Source organism: Uloborus diversus, chromosome 3 (genome assembly GCF_026930045.1).
Source record: "Uloborus diversus isolate 005 chromosome 3, Udiv.v.3.1, whole genome shotgun sequence".
NCBI lineage: Eukaryota > Metazoa > Arthropoda > Arachnida > Araneae > Uloboridae > Uloborus > Uloborus diversus.
In genome coordinates this window covers 18537028-18559617 of record NC_072733.1, presented here as the reverse complement: position 1 = coordinate 18559617, position 22590 = coordinate 18537028, and the positions used below count along the sequence as shown (strand labels likewise).

General features: G+C 34.4%; 1 protein-coding gene across 1 annotated transcript in view; it reads right to left on the bottom strand.

Moving 5' to 3' along the window:
* LOC129218414 (rho GTPase-activating protein 27-like) overlaps window positions 1–22590 on the bottom strand; it is a 102097-nt gene that overhangs the window by 56461 nt on the left and 23046 nt on the right. Inside the window, exon 4 of the mRNA XM_054852668.1 lies at window positions 14797–15030. Coding sequence (XP_054708643.1) covers window positions 14797–15030 — 234 coding nt within the window. The remainder of the gene's footprint in view (window positions 1–14796; window positions 15031–22590) is intronic.

Below are 22590 nucleotides of genomic sequence, written 5' to 3'. Positions count from 1 at the left end.
ATTTTTAAACAAAGTTTTTTTTTTTTTTTTTGGATATGCGTTCGCAGATTTTATATTCATGAAAAATTGATGAATGAAATGAAAATTTATCATAAATTGAACAGGAAAAACGGTTGTCTTATTTTTTTTTAAACAATGTTTTCAATTATCAAGTCCGAATCTTATTTCGTTCACAAAGCTAATTCGTTTCTTGTCTGAAGTTTAATTAAAGAATTCAATTTTTTGCGTTAGGATATGATTATATATATATATATATATACATATATATATATATAAACTTGATAGCTGCACTCAATCAAGCTTTCATTGATGCAAACTATTGCAATCAATCAAACAATCGTAACAATTACGTGGAATATTCCCTACTTACGTCAATTGTTTGCTCGTAAGAACGTGAACAATGTCTTACATACGTAATTTATAGTCAGAAAAAAATATCAGAATTGAAAATATAATCCGACATTTGCAAATCACACACATTAGTATACTATCCTTTAAATTTTGAAAATATTTCAATTTAATTTTTCTCTTTTTGTATAAAAGTATTCATGAAGCAGAATTTATAAATTGTTGAGTGTACTAACATTTATTGCTCTTATTTTACTAATTTTTCTTTTTTTGATCTCTTCTCGACTTCCTGGGGAAATTTTAAACTGTTAGCAAAATTAGGGTAACTCAAATAACTCTAGAACGTGGAAGAGAAATCTGTCAGGCCCAATAAAAACTTTTTGAATGATGTAAAAGACATAAACACATGTATCTATCTCTATTGATAAAGATGTTCTTAGTAACCCCGAAACAAGTGTAATTTAATTTGCACGTTTGTACATTAAAATAGTGTAATTTCTATGTCAATAAATGTTACCATTTAAAATCAACAAAAGTTGAGAGATGTTCGCAAAGTTGCGTGAGACTAATACCAATCATTCGCCCTCGAATACCTTATTATTGCTTGACCAAGACCAAATATATTCTTTTTTTGAGCGATCACAGTTGGTTATTGTTTTCACTTGTCCGTAGTTGATGTTTTTCTGACTTTATTTTTCTATGCTTTTAATGCAAACTCGTCTGTTCCACGTGTCTTCGCGAGCATGTCCCTCCTCCTGGGCGGTGAAGTTAATGTCCCCCGCTATCGACTTTACTTATTCCCGACCCTCTCGATTTTACACAATACTTTTCAGACAAAAACAGCATTCAGTCAACAACGTCCAGCATCCAGCCCCTGGAATTCATTTGAATGTAGACGTCTTGTATTCAAATCATGACTTTTACGAATATGATTCGGATAGGAACCATTTGTAGAAATAAGAAACCCAATGAGTAGGGTCCTGCCGCAATTCGTGATTGCGAAAAACATAATTTAAATTCAAGACGTCAAAATTCAAATGAATGCTATGGGCTGGATGCTAAATGTTTCTTTCTTTTCTGTTTGGTATTAATTTTTTTTTTGAATTTTTTTCCCCCATTTATGAATAATATTAAGTAGTGATAATGTTTCAATGAAGCTTTAACACCATTTTAAATCGGGTGTTCCAAAATATCTTCAATTTTTAAATGTGTAAATTGTAAATAAAATATGCACTTTAAAAAGCATGAGCTTTGTGCAAGAAATAGATAAAAGTCAAAAACAACGTCTTAAAAGCACAAGTAAAAGATGTAAATTATAAATGTAGAAAATGCATTGCTTGATTGAAAACTTGTGGCTATGTATTTTTTTTTTATCCAGGATATTAAAAAACTTTGACCTTTGACACTTTGAATTAAAATTCAACTAGAAATTTGGTTTTTCATACTAATATTCAAACCGTATATATTGTATTTATGGTTCAGTTCCCTTCTTGTTGTTTACCTTTTTATAGCGAAATTGAGGCTATAAACGAAATTGTTATTCGGTTCCTTAGACTTCACTATGAACAGGCGCGACTGCACAGTGCATACACACAAATATATATTGATAAAGACCGGCTAAAATTGAAAAACCTTAGGTTTCAAGGAAATGTTTTACACGTCAGACAAATTATTTGTCTGAGCTTATGAAAATTTCAGTGTAACACGACTATCGAAAGATTCTTAGAACATTGTGTATTCATCCAATTAAAAACAAAATGGTCAGTGTTCTCCCCCTTCCCCATCAGTTCTCTAATTTTCTGTAAATTTAAACCAGTGGTTCGCAATCTTTTGCACGTTGCGACCCTTTTTTGACCAAGTAAAGGACCTGTGATCCCGTAGCCTACATGTCAGTAAAGTATCGCTAGGTGTGGACCTAACCTGGCAACATTGTGAAAGCTACGTTAGATCCTACATTACAAAACTGCTATGTTAGATTCGATCCACCCCCAACTATACTGTGGTAGGAATAATGTTTCGACCGAATATGAAACGCTACACGACCCCATTTGGAGTCACGATCCTGGGAACCCACCCCTGCTTTAAAACAATTTTTTCATACTCATTCATGCTTTAAAGAAATGCAGGTATGTATAATTTTTCTCCTTAGAAAGTTTTCAAAAGAAAAATTCAGTGAAATCCTGTTACAACGTATATCAGTATAACGAAATACCCGTTTCAACCAAATAAGTTTTCAGTCCCGATTTTGAAGTTCATTGTTACTGGATTTCACTGTATTATGAATTACATGATCAATGTGTACATACCTTGTAAAGAATTTTTTACGAGTTTGGCTCGAGAAATTATTTTCGAAAATGTTTGTTGAGCTGTGGAAAGCATTTTATGCGTTTACATTTGTAGTAACATAGTATAATATAGACAAAAATAGATTCCAAATATCTAGTAAGTATCTGGAATACGGTTTTGGACCCCGTTTTTTTTTTTTTTTTTTTTTTTTTTTTTTTTTTTTTTTTTTTAAAGAAATGGTCGCATTATTTCGAACAATGTCTCAAAAGAGTGCTGGAAATATTTTGCCAGATTTTTTATGGAGCAAAATGTCAAACAGTACCTACCACCTTTTTCAACGAAATTCATTTTTTCTCGAATTTTAAACAATCAAAGAATGGATATTTCAAAAAAGCAAAAAGTAGACGACACAGATAGAGGCTTGAAAAATACTCGGAAAAAAATTAACATGAAAACTTCAAAGGAATTTGTAAAACCTTCATCCAACTTTCCCCGCAGGTTAACATTGGATCCGTAGGCTTTCAGACTCTCAGTGAAAAGCATCCTTAAATTTGCTTATAAAGTAGCATTAATATACATATTTATCTTTCTTTGGATGCACCAGCTCCATTGTTTATGCCTTCTTGATGTAGTGAAAAGTAATGGGGGTAGTGCATCCCCAGAAATAGAAATATTCATTAATGCTATATTATAAGCATACTTAAGATCATTTTAATCTTAATTATATCCGTGAATTAATTTCAATAACACGGAAAGGTTCTTCACTGAAGGTCTGCGATGCAACTTGCGCAAAATGCGATACTTCCTTTTTTTTAAATTTACAATGTGAATTTTTTTTTTCTTTTTTTCGGATATAGGGTTTATAGGTGTGAGTCCTATACTCTGGTTTCATGCCAAAAAATAAGGGAAAAATTGTAAAACAAACCCCTAGAAAAAAGGATGGGTTTTGATGATTTTAAAAATATAATAAGTGGTAATACCCCCCATGAGTTAACCAATTTCCTCCATATGTTCTTGCGTACAAACTTAGCACCTCTCTAGCCTCCCTAGAAAAGCATTAATGTATAATATAACGATCCTTTCCCCTCCAAATAAAAATAATGGCTATGAAACTGTCAAAAACTGAAAAAAATTGTGGCCGACATTTCCAAAAAAGCGGGACGTGTGAATGGAAAAAGGTGGTCATATTTGGATTCAGGAGGTCATTTAACACAAGAATTCACAAGAATTATCTCAGAAGCACTCTTTAAAAACTATGTCCTTTCTAAACACAAATCAAATCGTGAAGATGTTTCCAAGCATGTGGATTCACTTTCAAAAGCACTCATTCATTCCTTCACTGAAAAATGCCTCCGGAAAAGAGGGGAGTAGTAAATGGAAACGGTCGTTTGCGATAATGATTGTAAATCTTATACACCTCACCCGGTTTTTCCCCTCAAGAAAGGAGGAACCGGTGAAAGGCGTGGCTTAGTAGAGAAATTGAGCTTTTTCGAAAATATTTCAGATGGTTGGAACTCCGATATATTTTTAGAAATGGTCGCATCATTTCAAACTTAGTCTCAAAAGAGAGCTAGAAATATTTTGCGTGTTGGGGCGTTCTTAAAATTTCGATAGCACGATTTGCAGTTTTTTTACAGAGCGAAAGTCCAACAGTACCTTGTTTTCGAAGAAATTCATTTTTTCTCGAATTTTAAAAAATCGAAGAATTGACGTATCAAAAAAGTAAAAACTAAAATACACAGACATAGGCTTGAAAAATACTCAGAAAAAAAATTGACTCGAAAACTTCAAAGGAATTTTGTAAAATAACATTCAACTTTCCCCGTAGGTTAGCATTGGATCCGAAGCTTTCAGACTCTCAGTGAAGAGCACCCTTAATGTTTACACGGGAAGACCAGTATCGGTTGGGTCAGCATGCAGAAATAAACAACTTTCAAAATGTTCAGTCCTTATAAATGAGCCAAGAATTCTTTTGCATGAATTTCAAGTTTCCATTCAGTTTTTTATAACCAAGTTTTTTTCCCCCCTCAAAACGATCGGGAGAGTACAATATGATAGGCATTTTTTGAAAGATTAAAGTTATTTATTAGCTAAAAACTAAATCCCTAAACCAGTTTAAGTAGCAAACTGATTATAGAGGGATTTTGAGCTCATTTTAGGGGGAGAGTTGTTCCATAACATTTGAAGGAGTGCACCATTGCTTTTGAGGGCCAGGAAAAGAAATCTGTTAGTTATGATTGGTCATACCTTTACTTAGGTTTGGGCTGGATGAAAAAAAAAGTAATGCCAAAAAGTTTGGGAACCACTTCAAAAGAATTACAAAAATATATTCAGGCTGCAATACAACTGGATTTCAAATTTTAAACCTTGACCACTAATTACAAATAATAACTGGTAATATTAATCTTATTACAAGGATTCTATATTTTGCAGCAGGGATTTTACATTGAATGCTTAAGAAAGAAGGGATCTGTCATATTCTACTATATTAGCAATAATTAAATAGGAAAATATTTGAAAAATTCATTTTTTAAATATTTTATGACAGTTGAGGTAAAGTTAAACAATATCCCCGAATATGCTTTCAAATAAAAATTTAGTACTTATAATAAGTGCATAAAATTTTATGAAGTTATTGGCATATTGTACAGCTTTATTAATCTATTGGGGCATATACTGAGAAACTTCATTTAAATCCTTATAAAATGTACACACAAAAATCAAAGTTTTCAAAAAATATTTTTCATTAATTTTCACAAAATTCAGGCCTAGAACTTAGAACTTGACTTTATGTTATTAATCAGGAAAAGTTTTTTTCTTACAATAGAAATTCTCATTCTGTTGATTTTCAGAAATGCAATTAAAAAAAATAGCATCCAGTAAATCTTATTTCCATTACAAAGGTTTTGCTAAAAAACATTTTGATACAGAAATAACACCTAAGTCAATTAAGTAGTTCTTTAAAAGAGGAGTGAAATGGAATATATATATATATATATATATATATATATATATATGGAACTCATTAAAAGCTAAAATATTGATTATTTTCTGCTATCATGAATTTCAAATACAGTTGGCTAGATTGCCTAGAAATAATATGGTGCTTTAATCCTGCTTTTAAAAAGATTGATGAATGACAGTACATTTATTAAAATGCGTGCTTCAAACTCCTTAAAAAATAACTTACTAAACAAAATGGCAGAACAAAATCTAGATTCACTCAATCTGATTTGAGTGATGATGAAATAAAATAAAGATTGGCTTCAAATCTGAAATATTTTCTTGAAAGCGACAAGGCATGTTTTGGAGCATTTGAAGCATTGAAAAATAACTAAACACCTTTGTACTAAAAACACAAGTAACTTCAACAACATTAAAAGGCACAACTTGGTAAAAATTTGCAGACTCATGTTTTGGGGTTACACACAATTAAATTTTCAATCACTTTTTTCAATGCAAAAATATGTGAGCATATGATGGTAAAGACATGCAATAAATGCAATGCAAATGAAATTCCAACAAAAATTGGTGCTTGCTGGATCGGGTGCCTTTACATCCTTAAGTATTTGCAATGAATAAAAGATATCCTTGTAACCCTGAAACATGTGTCCGACATTATTTTGTAATTGTGTGCCTTTTAACAGTGTTGATTTTACTTTTATTACATGAATTGTATTTGTAAAAATATAATGCTGTTGGAAGTTATTTGGGTGCAAAAATTAATAACCACCAAATCAATGCATTTTGTATCATAAAATCCTTGTTTTACACTTAAAAAAAAAACCTCCTACACTATCATGAATGCAGAAAATGTTATGAGAACTAATATGCAAGTATTAATGAAATATATACAAAAATCAAACACAGACAAATTTTGTAAGATATTGGCATTTCAAGTGTGATTTTTTAAACTAATAGTCTGATATTTTATTTTACCAATGGGGTATACAAATGTGTGAAAGTAAAAAAAAAAGAGAGAGCGAGAAAGAAACATGCAAAAGACATCATCGAGCATGCAACACACAGCATCCAGTCACTGGCATTCACATGAATTTTGACCTCTTGAATTCAAATTATGTTTCACAATCACGAATTGTGATAGGTCAATATTCATTGGGTTTCTTATTTCTACAAATGGAATGGAATGAAATGGAGAAGAAAACTGCACCCATCATACTAGGTGTTTCCAGTGCTGTAGCTAGGGTAGGGCAGAGGGGGCGAGCTGCCCCGGGTAGCATACTTTTTGGAGTGGCAATTCAACATCTCTTTTAAGTTTTCAATTTTAAGTTCAATAATTTTTGATGGTTAAATCTATTAGCAATGCTCAATGAAAGACGGCAAATAGAGGAGCAGCCCCAGGTGGCAGAAACAGTAGGTACGCCACTGGAGGGGGGGGGGGGGTGTCGTGGAGTATTGAAATTTGTGTCACTGAGCCATTGAAATTTTTAGTTGGGAAAGGGGATTTTTAGGATAGCTTCCTCTTTTTTTGGTAGGTTCTCACTGTGTGTGGGGGGGGGAGGCCTTTGTGATAGGAGAGACATTGCTCTTGGGTGTTGGGCACCCAATTAAAACTTCCTGTTCATTAGAAAAATATCTAAAATATCAATTTTGCAATGAAATGATTTTAATTGTCATACTAGAAGTTTTCAAGAAAAATAACCAATCAAGCACATATTGGGGAAAACTATGGCAGTCATTTTTTAGATTGTTACATCACTCTATATTCTGTTTGTTCATAATGTTCGATTTCAAAATATTCACACTAGGAGGTCTAGTCTCTGCCCATACGTAAATAGCATACGTTAATCGTGACGTCATCGCACGAGCACATCGTATCGGACGCTAGCAACTTACGCACTCACCGTACGTACGGTAACTGCGGTAGTCTCTGCCCAAAAATACCGGAAGTTCGTTAATACTCACTGGGATAACGAACGTACGGTAAGCATTAAACCACGCCTTTCTTCCTGTCTCTGTAAGCCAATGGAAAATTAGAATCGTTGACATGAGAACGCTCAGGAGACGAGGCTAGCCTCAGTTGTTTTGTTTTGATTCTCCTTTTGACGTCTGCTCTCAATCATAGAAAGATGGAAAAAAAATTTCTTGTTATTACTTATACCACTCGGGTACCCAAATCAGAAGAAAAGGGGCACAAAAGAAGAACCTTTTGACCTAAGAATCATAATGATAATAAAAAAAAGCATTTTTGTTGGAGTTTTTACCATTTTTTTTTTTTTTGGAGCATTCAGTAACAAATTCCTAAAATTTAAAATATCAACCAGCAAAGAAAACAAAGCAATGGAAGGTTCAAATTAAATTCATTTTTAATATTTCTTCATTGATCTGTCAATATGATAATGAAATTACAAAATATTCCTAATGTAGCGAAATATCATTCTTTGAAACATTATTTTGAATTGTTTTGTAAATTATCAAAATAGCTTTAACACTATAATATTTTTTAAGAATTTGGCTCAAAGTACTTTTGTGCCAACTCTCAAATAAAAAACAGGCATTTCTGGCACCATGGACATATTCACCGGGGGGGGGGGGGGGGGGCATTTGTCAATGGGAGTTTGAAAGTGTATACATCTTCTTCCAAGTACATTAAAAAAGAAAAATTACTGGTGTTGAGTTAATACTGCTATCATTTTAGAATTGCATTGCTTCCAAAATCTTAGGGGGAGGCGGGGGGCTAAAAGACCAGTCCCCAAACTGTCCAAATTATGGCCCTGCCCAGGAGGACACTGAACTTTAATCTTTGGGAGGAAAAAAAGTCTTCAATTATTTGCCGAATGGAATGCCACAAATATTGTCGCTGAATGAGGATAATTTTACCTAATAAAACTCCTAATTTTGCTGAAGCGGCAAAAAAATTTATCGAATAAGGAAAATTTTGGGAGGTCACAACGACTTTGCATTGGGACTTTCCTGGGCCTGCCCTCCCCTTCCATGTTGAGATGGTGACACCCTTGTCTGGCTCTGATCTATAAATTTTAGGCCCCCCCTGGCAAAAAATTAGCAGAGCCCCTAACTGGCTACTGGAGTTCTAAGCCACTTAAAGCCGGGGGCCCATTTAGTATAGTGAGCCGCCCCGCGCTGCAGGTAAGTAGATCTGGAGCGGGGGCTAACTGAGCCCAGGCCCAAGGAGTTTAGAAACCCATCTCTCTTTAAATATCCAATGAATGAAATTTAATTTGTATTTATTAGGCTTTACATATGCAATTACAAAAAGAAAAATAATTGCTAAAATGTTTTTTCGTGAATTTCTTTCTATTTGTAGTTTGAAAATTAAAACATCATTCAGAACAATTTGCATAACAGATTATCTAATAGTCGATAATATTAATTTCTGTGACTGCCTGTCCCTAACCGCATCTCCTCTGAACTGGAAATGTCTGCCAAGTCAATACTGGTACTGTTGAATACATCACACTCTAGGATTCCCCGTACCTACCATTTTTGTTCTAAACTGTTGGATGGGGACCTGAAGACAGCTGTTTTTTGATCCAGGTCAGAAGACGAGTAATCTCTGGTCTAGCACTCCCAGAGGTATTAATTCTTTGAAGGACTTTGACTGCGACATATTTAACTTGCCCCAGTCACCATTAACAAACATGGAAGATCTTTGACCGGCTGGCATCGGACCTTGGACCCTTCGGGTAAGCAGGGGTCCTCCCCCAAGAGCAAAAGCACCCCCCAAAAAATACCTCTCAATTTTCTTCTCCCCCCCTTCCCTTAGAAATTCTATTGGCGCAGTCTGTACCATGACCCCTTCCAGGTGGGCACCCCTGAGTTAAGAGTCTGACACCTTACGAATCCGGCCAACACACCCCACCTTTGGATATGGGTTGTTAATCTCTGTATTTATTGCACCCTGTCTCACCCCTCTAAACCTTGAGGGGCCAGATATCCAGTTATGTCTTGAGGATATCCAAGGATGTCATGATACCCTAAAAAGCATAAAATCTTTGAGGCGGATGGCAAACGGGATGGCGTGCAAAGCGAGCAGGGGAGTCGGGCCCCCTAGTCTAAACTATTTATTTCTGTGTCTATCTTCTCCGGATTGGCCGTGTCTACCTGTACCACTGGATACAGGGCAAATAGGGAAAGGCATTTCCACTCTTTAACGCCCCTCTAAACCTTTAGGGGCTTCCATTCCTGAGGATATTCTGGGATGTCTCGACACCCCTAAAATCATTAATAGTCACCTGCTGCAAGTGGCTTGGAGCGCCCACAGGTGGCAACCTGGGGTTGGCGAGCCAAACGAGCAGGGGGCAGTGCCTCTAAAATTCCATTACAACTATACTGCAGTTTGTACAGAATATGTTTTAATATTCCTTTTTATAATAAAATGACAGCTTAAATAAAGAAATTTGTTTGAAATCAGCCGAAGGTATACAAATAAAGTGCATATTGAAGAAACAACAATGAACATTGATGTAAATGTTCATTTATTGGTTCCGCAACTGTGTAAAATTTTGCGATGTATATTATGGGAATGATGATATGTATAGTGAAGAACAGGAATTCCAGATTCATCAATTGGGTGGTAAGGGAACCCTCTGAATTTTAGAAACAATCAAATTTGGCATTATTGTGTGTACGCAGTTTGTTTTCTTCCTATATAATCTATTGCGCACAAATCTTTAGACCCCCCCCCCACCCATGGAAAATTGTGAAATGAGACCCTACTGTAGCTTAAGGGGGTCCTACGGAAGAATACATGTGTACCTGAGCTTACAGCTATTATGTGCAAAGTCTATGATGGCTGCTGAGTGATGAATTTGCTGCTTTGAGTGTTCAACAAAAAGAAGCAGAAATATTGGAATGCATCAAAAGACAAGTATTTCAGGAGTCTTATACAATGTGTTGAATAGTTTAGATGCAAAGTTTGTCAAACTTTTTTTCTGACCAAAATGTTCAGATTAACCTCACAGCAATGAAACATTGCTTTCCGTCAGCAATATTACCAGCTCATTTGCTCATTCATCATTATGGGATTACCAACTAATTTCCCTCATCATTCGGCAAACACAACATCATTTTTAATTCCTGGTATTCATTTATATTTACTGATGGGAGTGAAGTAAAAGATCTTGCAGCTTGGCCCTAGAAACATTGTTGTTTATTTTATTTGTACAAATTAATATTATTCGACACGCAAATGGATCATATATCAAACCTATAAATAAATAAAATTCTCAACCTGACCGTCTCAAATTTCATGAAAGTTTCAGAAGCCCTACTCTCTGACATCTTAAATGTAACAGTAAAACCCCTCCAAACGGCCACCTCACTGATGTGAACAATATTTTATTCTCCGATTTCAAAGAAAATAACATTGTTAAATCTCTGTCCTGCGGACATCCCTCTATTGCCGACAAAAAAATTGTCACATTAGTGTCTGTATTAGAAGGGTTTTACTGTATATAATTTTTAAAAAACTTTCATACATGATTAGTAATTAATTTCTGAAAGTTGTTAAAAAGCACAGCACTTCTTTCTAACTTGCTGGCAGTGAGTAAAATTTTATAATTCAATCTTTATGAGAGCTACAGAGCTGTATTATAACTCACTTTGAAGAGAAAGACATGCACTTCAGTTGAATGTGTAACTTAAACTTTTCGGAAAAAAATTCTCTTTCCTAAAATTTTCAAATTAAAAAAAATTGAGAATAGTGTCATTTTATAAAAAAGAGCATGATTTTTACTGTATTTTAGTGAATAGGGCCAAACATTTTCAGAGTGGGACTACAACAAAATTTTAAAAAGTACATAATTTTAAAATTATTGGAATAAAAAAATGTTTAACTTACAAATCAGAGATGAAAGATAATGAAATTATCTTTAAAATGCGCTATTGTACAGCTCTGTAGTTAAAAAAAAAAAAAAAAAAATTATAACTAGTGATGTGCTGGATCGTTAAAAGTTCAGATCTGCGGATAGGGATCACTAGTGTCTAGATCCGTGAGAACTACTTGTGGGTCAGTACACGCCAGAAACTGAAAGTAGATAAATTTTAAATCGTGGAGCAACAAAGAAATTGCTATTACTCGCAAGCATAAAGGTTTAACATTGAACTCAAAATTTTCTTTTATTGTGTAAACAAGATTATAACTCCTACTTGGAAATTCCTAACAAATATTCAACGCAGAAAATTTCATTCTTTCAACTAGTCCCAATATTTAAACGCACATATATGATCTCACTGTTCAAACTGCGAAAAACACTACGTTGGTTTTTAATTAATATCTTCATTAATTCATAGGTGTCCACCAAGGGAAGGTCAGACTACGGCATTGAAAATTTTAGGAAGGTTGTTTTCAAGGGTATTTTTCTCTGTTGTATTTGGGGAAGAGGTGGACACCCCTGGGTAATTAGTGTTACAAAGATGAGACCAAGCTAAGAACACAAAGGTCAAGTCACTTTTTGAGCATAAAAAAGAATGAACAAAATCGTTTCATCTGTTTGGAAGCTACGATTCCACAAACACACACAAATATACATGTCAAACTTATTATCTCTTTCCTAATAGAGTCGGGGTTTAAAAATTAACTTTTTCAATTTCTGAAATGATACCTTATTTAACAAAATGAAAACACTTAACTTACATAGAATTTAAGAGTGTTTCATGCCTATCTATATTTAGAATTCAAATATGTGTTGAAATTTAAGAATATAAAAGATTTGTTTAAGATCTGGAAAAAACAGATAAGGATACACATCTTTATCTTCCCTCGGACATCCGGCATAACACTAGTCAGGATTTTTTTAAGCCAATTTTTTGTAAAAATTATCCTACAATATTTGTTGCAACTGTTCTGAGCCCACTCTGAACATTTGGGATGCATTCATTATAATACATTACAAAAAAAAAAACCCTGAATTTTTGAGACACAATGTCAAAATTTAAAATTGTGAAAAAATATTTTTATCTGAAATATTTGTGTTGTTACACATCAAAGTAAGGCATATGCAGTTTTCTTTAAAATGAGCTATTATGCAACTCTGAAGCTCCCATAGAACTTGAGTTAGGTATAACATTTCAAAACACTGCGGGGAAAATAGTGTTTAACAAACTCAGACATTAGTTACTGATCAATTGTGTAAGATAGATTTTTTTTAAAGTTTATATACATTTGAGGTGTCAGAGAGTAGTAGGATTTCGCAAAGTTTCTTGAAAATCTGAAACGATCAGCTTGAGAATTTTGTTTATTTTATTGCTTGGTTTAAAATGGAATGACCCACTTACCTGTCGGAAAATAATTAATCTGTACAAACAAAATCAACAGCAAATTTCGTAGGGCCATGGTGCAAGATCTTTTACTTCACTCTTATCAATAAATATAAATGAACGCTAAGAATTAAAAATGATGTTGTGTTTGTAGAACAGTGACGAAGAATGTACTCGCAAATTAGCTGGTAACCCTATATACAGGAGGGAAAGCAATGTTTCACTTCTGTGGCGTTAATCACTTAACTTTTGATCTATTTATAAAGTTTGACAAACCTTGCATCAAAAATATCCAACGCGTGTGATGATTCTTCAATACTTTTCTTTCGATAAGTTCCAATAGTTCAGCAAGTTTCATAAAACTCATTGCGCGGCGAATACAGCAGCCATCTTTGTTTTGACTCTTAAACGTACGTACGAAAGGTTTACGCCAGAAAAATCATGGCGTTAATTTACCGTACGTTCGCGTTTTGGCAGCTGCCTTTTGCGTCCGGTAAGAAAGGGCAGAGACTAGCGAATTTTGTTGCGTACGTAAAAGTGACGTCACGGGTGGGCGTTGCATGCGTTAAATTTTTACGTATTGGGCAGAGACTAGGCCTCTAGTTCTATGCTTGCACAGATGCAAAGTTAACGTCTCATTTTGTTGCTACACCTTGCATGTTTCATTTCACTCAGCACTAGTGCAGCCAGAAATACCTTCCACAGGGTTTTTTTGATCAAAAATACTTTCTGGAGGGGGTCTTTTGATGAAAAATACCTTTTGTAGGGTTTTTTGAACAATTCTAGTATTAGAATTTGCAGTTATGTTTAAACCAATAGCTTTGGAAGTTGTTTTCACCATCCCCCCTCGCTGTGCCATTGCCACTCAGAAATCATAAAACTATTTTTCAGTCTGCAATCTCAAAACTGACTGTTGGTCGCCTTAAGTTTCCTATCGTCATCTATTCCTACAAATCTATACCTCGAAGTCAGAACGACGTAAGTCACATAGTCACGATTTTACAGGAGAGAGGGAAAAAAGGTTGTCTGGAGCATGTAAAAGATGGGACGCACGCTCTTTTAATGCGCTAAATAATTACAAATAATTTTTTTTTAGAATTACTTCATATGCAGAACTGGATTCTGCATACAATGCACTAACAAACTGAAAACCACAAATTTTGGACTTTTGTCTCATCTGGCTCTGAGGTGCTAAAATTACAATGGAAAAATGGCTGTAAATGTCGGACTGTGAGCTTGTTCGTCTCACAATCAAAACATTCTGGAATTCGATTTTTGAATATGATAAGACTTTGTTTTTATGAAGATATATTTTCATTTTGTGTGTGTGTGTGTGGAGAGAGCCATTCCCAATGCCCCAGTCTATCTCATGCTACCTCATAGGCTGTGGCATGCGCCTCCCTCCCCCAAATAGTGACACCTTACTTAGAGCAAATTCGTCACTTAATTAAGCAGGGTGCCCAACTAGGAGGGAGGGGGTCAGTGGTGTATCTAGGGGGCGGCGGGGGCATTCTGCCCTGGGTGACATACTTTTTGTGGCAGCGATTCAGCATCTCTTTTTCCCTAAATAAAGTTTTCAGTTTTAAGTTTAATAACTTTCAATACTTCAATCTATTGGCAATGCTCAATGAAAGGGCAGAAAGAGCAGTCGCCACAGGCAGCAGAAACAGTAGCTATGCCACTGGGTGTTTCTATAATCCAGTACCTGATTTTCATGGAATTCACCATCTGATTCCATCTGATTTTTAAAATGACTGGACTTAGCATATGTAAAAATACTTTTCCGATACATTCATAATTTATCCTTCAAGTAAAACAGATACATACGAGTCATAAAAGAATTTCATTACACACACTTTGTTGAGAAAAAGAGTACTTTTCTTACTACTGCTAAGTAGCTATGAAAGAATGAATTATAATCACCTTTTTTCTACTAGCTTCATTCTGGTAATAGACAATTCCACTAGAGTCAGATTCTTGACTCCAACCAGGAGGCAGAATGGTGAACATGCATGGTGAAGTTTGAGATTCCAAGCTTTCATTGCTGCTGTGTGCAAGTTTTTTTAGCTTTGGTTTCAGCTGCTTTGGTGGCGGTTCAGGAACATTAGAAGAGAAAAGAGATTGTGGACTACTTGGTTCACTATTAAGAGGTGTAGACTAAAAAATAAATAAAAATATTAATCAATATAGTCATCAATTTCAATTATTAGAGAAAACTCAAAAAATTTAGGAAATTCATAAAATGCAATGATTGCTTAAGCTTTTCATAAACATTTAAGAGAAAAGAAAGATATACCAAAATAATTAATATTAAGAAAAAAAATTACATACAGCGAAACATAGTTAATAAAGCAAAAAAAAATAATGTATAACTATTATCTGTAAAAAATGTAAAACATTTTTAAAAACAGATTATTTTATTCAAATGTCAAGGCTGCCACTGCATTCCACTACTAAAAATAGTAGCTTTAGTGGCCTGGATTATGAAAAACAGTCTCCAAAATAGCCAACAGATTCAAAAAATAGTTCTGAAAATAATCTCCCTTTAAAAAAAATAGCATTTATGTCCCACTAATGCAGGGGTGTCCAACCTCGTTTTACCCAAGCACCACACCTAGTATTAAAATGATTTTCAGGGGCCAGAACTAAGGCTCCCGCTGACCCGCTATAGCATATAAAAAACATGGTATGCCTGAAAAGGACCCGATTTTTCACATGCAACAAACTTGTCTCAAAGGATGTGCTATTTCACCACTTGTTTTTTATCATTTTTTCAAAACTCCTTAAAGTTAAACTGGAGCAGAATGGAATTCATTTTTCTATTAAAAGGATTACAACCAGAGGTTTTTAAAGGTCTATTAGCTACCCCTTTGTATTTTTCTTTCTTTCAATTGCTATACTATACAAGTCCGTAACTAGCACTGGGGGGTAGTCAGGGTGTCAGACCCCCCACCTCCCCAAAATTTTCAAAATTTTACATGCTATAAAATAGCTGCCAAAAATTTTGTTTTTGGACTTCAACTCGTAAAAATTTAAGATGTCCCCCCCTTATATACCACCAAAGAACGTCTATACTTTTGTTTTTATGGCTTCAACTCTGAAAAAATTCCAGGCGCCCCCAAAAAATTACGGAAGAAGCGCCCTCAAACTTCTTCTCCCACTAACATTGCTGAAGATCTTCTAAAACCTGCTGTTTAGAAGCTAACTTCAAAATTTTTTTGGAAAATGTCTCTCCACCCCTCTTGCCAACATCATTAAACATTGTCTTAAATTTAGTTTTCAGGACTTAAACGTCAATGAAAGTCAACCAAAATTACGTTTTGAAAGCTTCAATTGGGAAAGATTGCCGGGATTTCCTTAGATTGTATAAAACTACATTTTTGCAACTAAAATTTAGAAAAATTTCCCCGACCCCCTTCAAAAACAAAATAGGTGATAATCTACAATTGCATTTTAAAAGAGTTCATTTCACAAAAGGATCGAAGGAGCACCCAAGCCTCCCCCCCCCCCCCCCCCCGATACAGAATATATGGTATGAATGTTTGTAAGAATGCATGATGGTGTCAATATTTTTGTGGAATTAAAGCACTCTATTATAAATCCCAAATAAAGAGCCAGAGTGTAATGTTATCTGTATTATTTTAAAATGTCCATTTTTCATGCCTTGAAGAGCAAAATATCTGAATTTCAATAACAGGAAATTTAAATTTACTGCATCAAAAATTTAAATTTTTTTGACGTTACTTTTGTTTTTAAAGTAAAATATTATTAGAAGTGGAAAAACTAGCAATTTGATCATTTTATGAGGTAGACGAGGAAGGAACTGTTTGACAGTGCATTAATAATAATAATAACAGTACTAAGCTTGATTATATTTTCTCATTCTCAGTGATATTACTTAGTATAGAACTCTAAATTTAGTTTTAAATTTTCTCAACCTAAGTAAAGGTACTTTTTTATCTTGATTCCTAGCACTTCAAATAATAGGTTAACGGCACCAGTAACAGACATGATGAAGACATCGCTCTTAGGTTAACTGGATTTTCTGACTTCTTTTTTTGTATTTTAATGTATTTAGATTTTTAAAACTACTTTTCTCCCATGCAACAGCATCTCATCTAATGTTTGGCTGCTTCTGGATCCTCTGAATTAGTCAATTCTATATTTGTTTGCTGAATTTTGAAGAAAGTTCGGCGCCCCAGTAACAGACACCGAAAAATTTGATGATACCCAGTAACAGAAACGCTAAAAGGATGAGTAACAGACAGGATGAGAAAGACAAAATTCTCTTTTTCTCATGCTTTTTCCCTGCATTTCTTGAATATTTCACATGTAAAACCTCCATTTCTTGAATTTCAAAATTCGCTGCAACGGAAATTTGATGGACAACCTTGTTTTTTTCTTCACTGTTAAAAGAACAAAAGTAGGCAGAAGATTAGCCCTGAAAAAAGAAATGATGGAGGACGATACCCAGCCTTGGTCAGGGACAGGGGGAAGGGAGGGACAGAGCAAATGCAAGGTGCATTGAGATCAGTGGCTGCATCACTGATTGGCCCATAATACAAGGGGGGGGGGGGAGAGGTAAAAAGAGTCACTTCAAGAAGCCAAACTGAACAGTGGTGCTATTATTTCTCCTCCAAAGCAAAAAAGAGTAAGTGAAAGAGAAGGGGGTGGGTAGTAGAAAGAAGAATTAAAAGTAGAATTTACAGCGATTGCTAAATTAAAAAGAATTGTAGATGAAACAAAAACTCAATCCTCAAACTTTCTCAACTCAGATTTTTTTCATTGAGGTATGGATTATGGTATTGCATTAAATCATTATGAATTGTTTATTTATTTGTTTTATATTTTGTATATTATGTATTTATTCAATTCACTGACAGTTTACGCATGCTTGAACAACTCATAGTTGCTACATTTAAATGCAAAAATCAAAACCTCCATATTAGTCCAGGATCTGAACGGGGTTGAGCATACATGGAAAGGCTGACGCAATATTATTTCTGATTATTGTTACAGCATACCTGCCAACCTCCGAGAAAAAAAAATCCGGAAGATTTTTTTATTTTTATTCACAAAATTTTAAAGCAAAATAAAATCAAACAGAACCCCTATCCTCTTTTTATTTAACGATATATTAGTTATGAATTTCATATCAATTGAACTTACTTTCGTTTAGTAAATATTACTTTTATTGCTTTCTTTAAAAGTTTGGAAATAACATTTGGTACTCATTTTAAAAAAAGAACAAAGCAAAAACAGCTCGAACTGAAAGAACGAGAAGATAATCGGCGCCGAAATTGAGCCCCTAGTTGTCAGGCGCGACGCTTGCTTTGATTGGATCCCGATGAAGTCATGCGCTGTATCACTCCGTGCCGTCATAATCTTGCCTCACTTCTTCTGCCATTCTCCTACGGCAACCTTTCCTTGGCTACTTGGCCTAAAACGTTCCACAAAAGAATCGCTAGCGCCAAAATTGGCAAGATACAATTTTTTTCCTACAAAACGTGAAAAATCCGGAAGATTTTGCTCATAACCGGAAAAACGGAAAAGGAAATAAAAATCCGTAAAACTTCCGGGAAATCCGGAAGGCTTGGCAGGTATGTTACAGGCACGATGGTGATTATGAAACCACATGTCGTCGCCCTACTGGGTGGTCGACAACCCCGGGGGAGGGGGAAAGCAGTGAGGGGAGCCGTTTGCTAAAACACTCATAACTCGTGAACTATTTGAGATAAAACACTGAAAAAAGTGGCAATAGACGCAACAAAACAAGCGCTTCATAAAAGCTAAATATGATTATGGACCTATCTTTGTTGGTTTCTGAGTAAAATTCCATTATTCGCAAACAAGCAAAATTTTTGAATAAAATGCGCAAAACAAACTTTTTTTCACCAAAATAAAATTCAAATCAAAATTGTTTGGATTTTTTTTTCAAATAAAGTCCTAAATATCATTATTCAGTTTGTTAAAACTATTTAAGTACTGTTAACGCGCTGAAAAACAAAATGACAGTAGCAAGCTCGAACACTATTCGTAGTATAGTTCAGGATCTGAAAGGGGTTTTGAGCATGCATGGAAGACCTGATGTAAAATTACTTTTGATTATTGTTACAGGCACTATAGTGATTATGAAAACACATGTCGTCCCCCCCCCCCCCTCGGCGGTTGACATCCCCGGGAGAGGGGAAAAGCAGTATGGGGACGCCGTTTACTAAAACACTCATTACTCGCGAACCGTAGGAGGTAAAGAACTAAAAATGTGACCGTGAAAAATGTGGCGCGAAAGATGCAACAGAACAAGGGCTTAAACAAACCTAAATATGTTTATAGTTCTATCTTTGCTGGTTTATAAGTAAAATTCCTTTTTTAGCAATCATGCAAAAATTTTGAATAAAATACGAAAAGCTTTTTTTCCAAAGTTCTTTTTCAAAATTATTTAACCGTTTAGGGAATCAATAAAATCTGAAACTTCATCATTCAGTTTCTTTAAAACTAATTAATTTTTACCAACGTGAGCGTTAAAAAGCGAAATAGAAAATGCAAGCACTGCCTAAGTTAGCGCATTGAATAAAACAGCAGTATGCTAAGGAGGAGAAAAATAGCCTTATAACCCTTATGACGAACTATTCATTCTTCAGTTTACAAATTGATTCTAATTGCAAAGTATTCAATTATGGCTTTAATTTTGTTATATACTGCTTTAAATTTGAGAGGAACTAGGGAACCAGGCCCACAGTAGTTTCAATTCAAATATATTTTTTATTTATTTCTATTAATTTATAATTTAAATTTGCACAAAAGAATATTGCGGGTATTGTTTTGCAGATATTGTTTTTTATAATATACCCAACAAAGAACAATGATACAAGAAATAATGTGTTCTAAATAAATATAAAAAATGAGAAGCATCTTTGAGCTTTTATGAAAACAAATATAAATATAAAATTATACACTAGAGTTCTAAAAAAACTAATTAAATAAAATTAGTAAAATAGTACGTATTAAAAAATAATTGCAGAATATCAATATGCATACATAAAGCATTAATATATCAAATTCTGAAAGCTGGATCATACTCTTTTTTGTTGACTTGTAATTGTTCTGTTGAATCGTTCTCTTCCGAGTATTTTGTAGTTTATGGGTTTTTGCTTTATCCTTAATAGCACGTATTTACAGCAAGATGAATTAATAATAAAACATTTACAAGATTATTTACAGTTCTTGCCTGCGCAGGGTGGAATTAAACTCTCTGGTAACACTGGCTGCATGATAAGGTGTGGGGCTTTATTGTTTTACTTTCATTCAAGTGAAACCCAAACTTGGTTACATCTAAAGGCACTGCTAAGGTACAGGGGAATTGATTCAATAGTACAGTTGAGCAATACTTCTTAGCTGGTAGAGAGCTGATATTATATTTATTTCTGATGGAAATGACAAGAAATTATTGTGTAATGGTTGCATTCGCAAGAAATACCTATTTTCTTGACATTTTTTTTTATAATACAGCTTCTAACAGTTCAAATTCTGAAGCACTCGGATATTGTTTTAATGATAACTCTAGTGTGCAAAAAACAGTTTCCGACTTTTTTGGTAAAGAGAAAGCATACTTTTTTGTTCCTATTTTACTTGGTGAATCGCAGTCGGAAAATGCATCAAAAGCTTGTAAAATTTTAGATGTTTTTTTTCCGTAAGTGCTCCTGAAGATAGATGCCATCCTAAAGCTCTTTTCCTTTCCACAACACCAGCACATGAAATGGCAACCTCTGTCCTTTAACAAAGATTGCCAATAAGAATTCATTAGTTTCTGATCTATAAACTATTAGTTACTTTTTCCCCTATTGTGCACTGAATCATATGCAGGAAGATAGAATCTGTTGCGTGCTTTGTCCTGGTTGGACTCGGGCATTTCAGAGAAATTTATTGCTTGGCTCTCAGATTTTAAATAATATTCATTTTCGTTTTCAGAGTTATCAGACACCAGAAGCTGATTGGATGCAGGAACGGATATGTTACATATTACATAATCTGAAATGTACTTTTAAAGGTTCTTTTTATTGTCAGGAATGGCTATTACACGAAACCACTGATTTGGTACCTATAGTGATTTTTTTATAAGCGAAGGAGACTTTCCTGAACTTCTGGTTTTCAAGTTATGAAAACGACAGTGAGATGTACCGATCGTGTTTAAGGTCCACTCGTGTAGTTTGACTATTGGAGAGAAAATTTTATTATTTTTTATTTGGAGACCTGCAAAATCTTTGCTGCATTTGAAAGTAGTGTTTGGGACATTATGGACCAGAGTCAGCCCATCGATAACTTGAACTTTGTTCTTAAAATAGGATGCTTCTTCTAGAGTTTTGCTGCAAGAAGTATCATTTTCAATTACATTCACGAAATCGAACCTCTCGCTTTGCTTCAGTGAACCATTCTGATGAACCTAACCTAGCATTGGGCTTATTGTATGGGAATGATTTTTAGATGTACTAACATCACTTTTGAGCTAACGTTTCCCAGGTTAAATGTTTTTTTGGTTTTCTTTTGCTGTTTTGCAGTCGCTATTGAAGACATTGCCATTGCAGGACTTCTCTGGATAAGAGACTATTCACATTTTCTTTAACGTTCCACTGAAATTTTCATGCTGCGTATGTGGCAATAGCCTCGCTCACTATGTTTCATAACTCAGGTGTAAAATCTGCAAAAAGGGTTATCCTGATAGTTTATCCTTTCCCTAATTACTTCGTACTTGCAAACTTGCATGTTTTAATTTTTTTTAAAGCGCCATTGTGACCCATACTAAGCAGCTATAATTCGTTAAAGGTTAAATAATTAAGTAATTACTTAAATGGGACATTGTTTTGATAATATTACGAAATAAAACCGCCAAAACAGGAGAGCCACAAAATTTTCTTTGGTTTATGTCGAGTCTTCAAGGTACATTCCGCAAACTTTTTTTTTTTTTGTGTGAATTACCTCAAATGCTTTTTGAGCTTGCTTTTATTTCACTTTTCAACGCTTTGATAATAATTAAGTAATTTTAAACAAACTGGATAATGATATTTCAGATTTTATTAGTTCCCTAAACAGTTAAATAATTTTGATGATTTGAAAAAAAAATGCTTATTTTATTCATAATTTTTGTTTGTTTGCGAAAAATAGAATTTTACTCAGAAACTAACAAAGATATGATCATAGTCATATTTAGCTTTTATGAAGCCCTTGTTTTGTTGCGTGGATTGCCACTATTTTCAGAGTTTTATTTCAAATAGTTCGCGAGTTATGAGTGTTTTAGCAAACGGCTCCCCCACTGCTTTCCCCCTCCCCCGGGGTTGTCGACTACCCAGGGGGGGCGACGACATGTGGTTTCATAATCATTACAGTGCCTGTGACATTAATCAGAAATAATTTTGCGTCAGGTCTCAATGCATGCTCAAAACCCCCCTTCAGATCCTGAAATATACTGCAAATCGTGATCGAGCTTGCAACTGTCATTTTGTTTTTCAACGCGTTAACAGTACTTAAATAGTTTTAACAAACTGAATAATGATATTTAGTACTTTATTTGAAAAAAAATCAAACAATTTTGATTTGGAATTTATTTTGGTCAAAAAAGGTTTGTTTTGCGCATTTTATTCAAAAATTTTGCTTGTTTGCGAAAAATGGAATTTTACTCAGAAACCAACAAAGATATGTCCATAATCATATTTAGCTTTTATG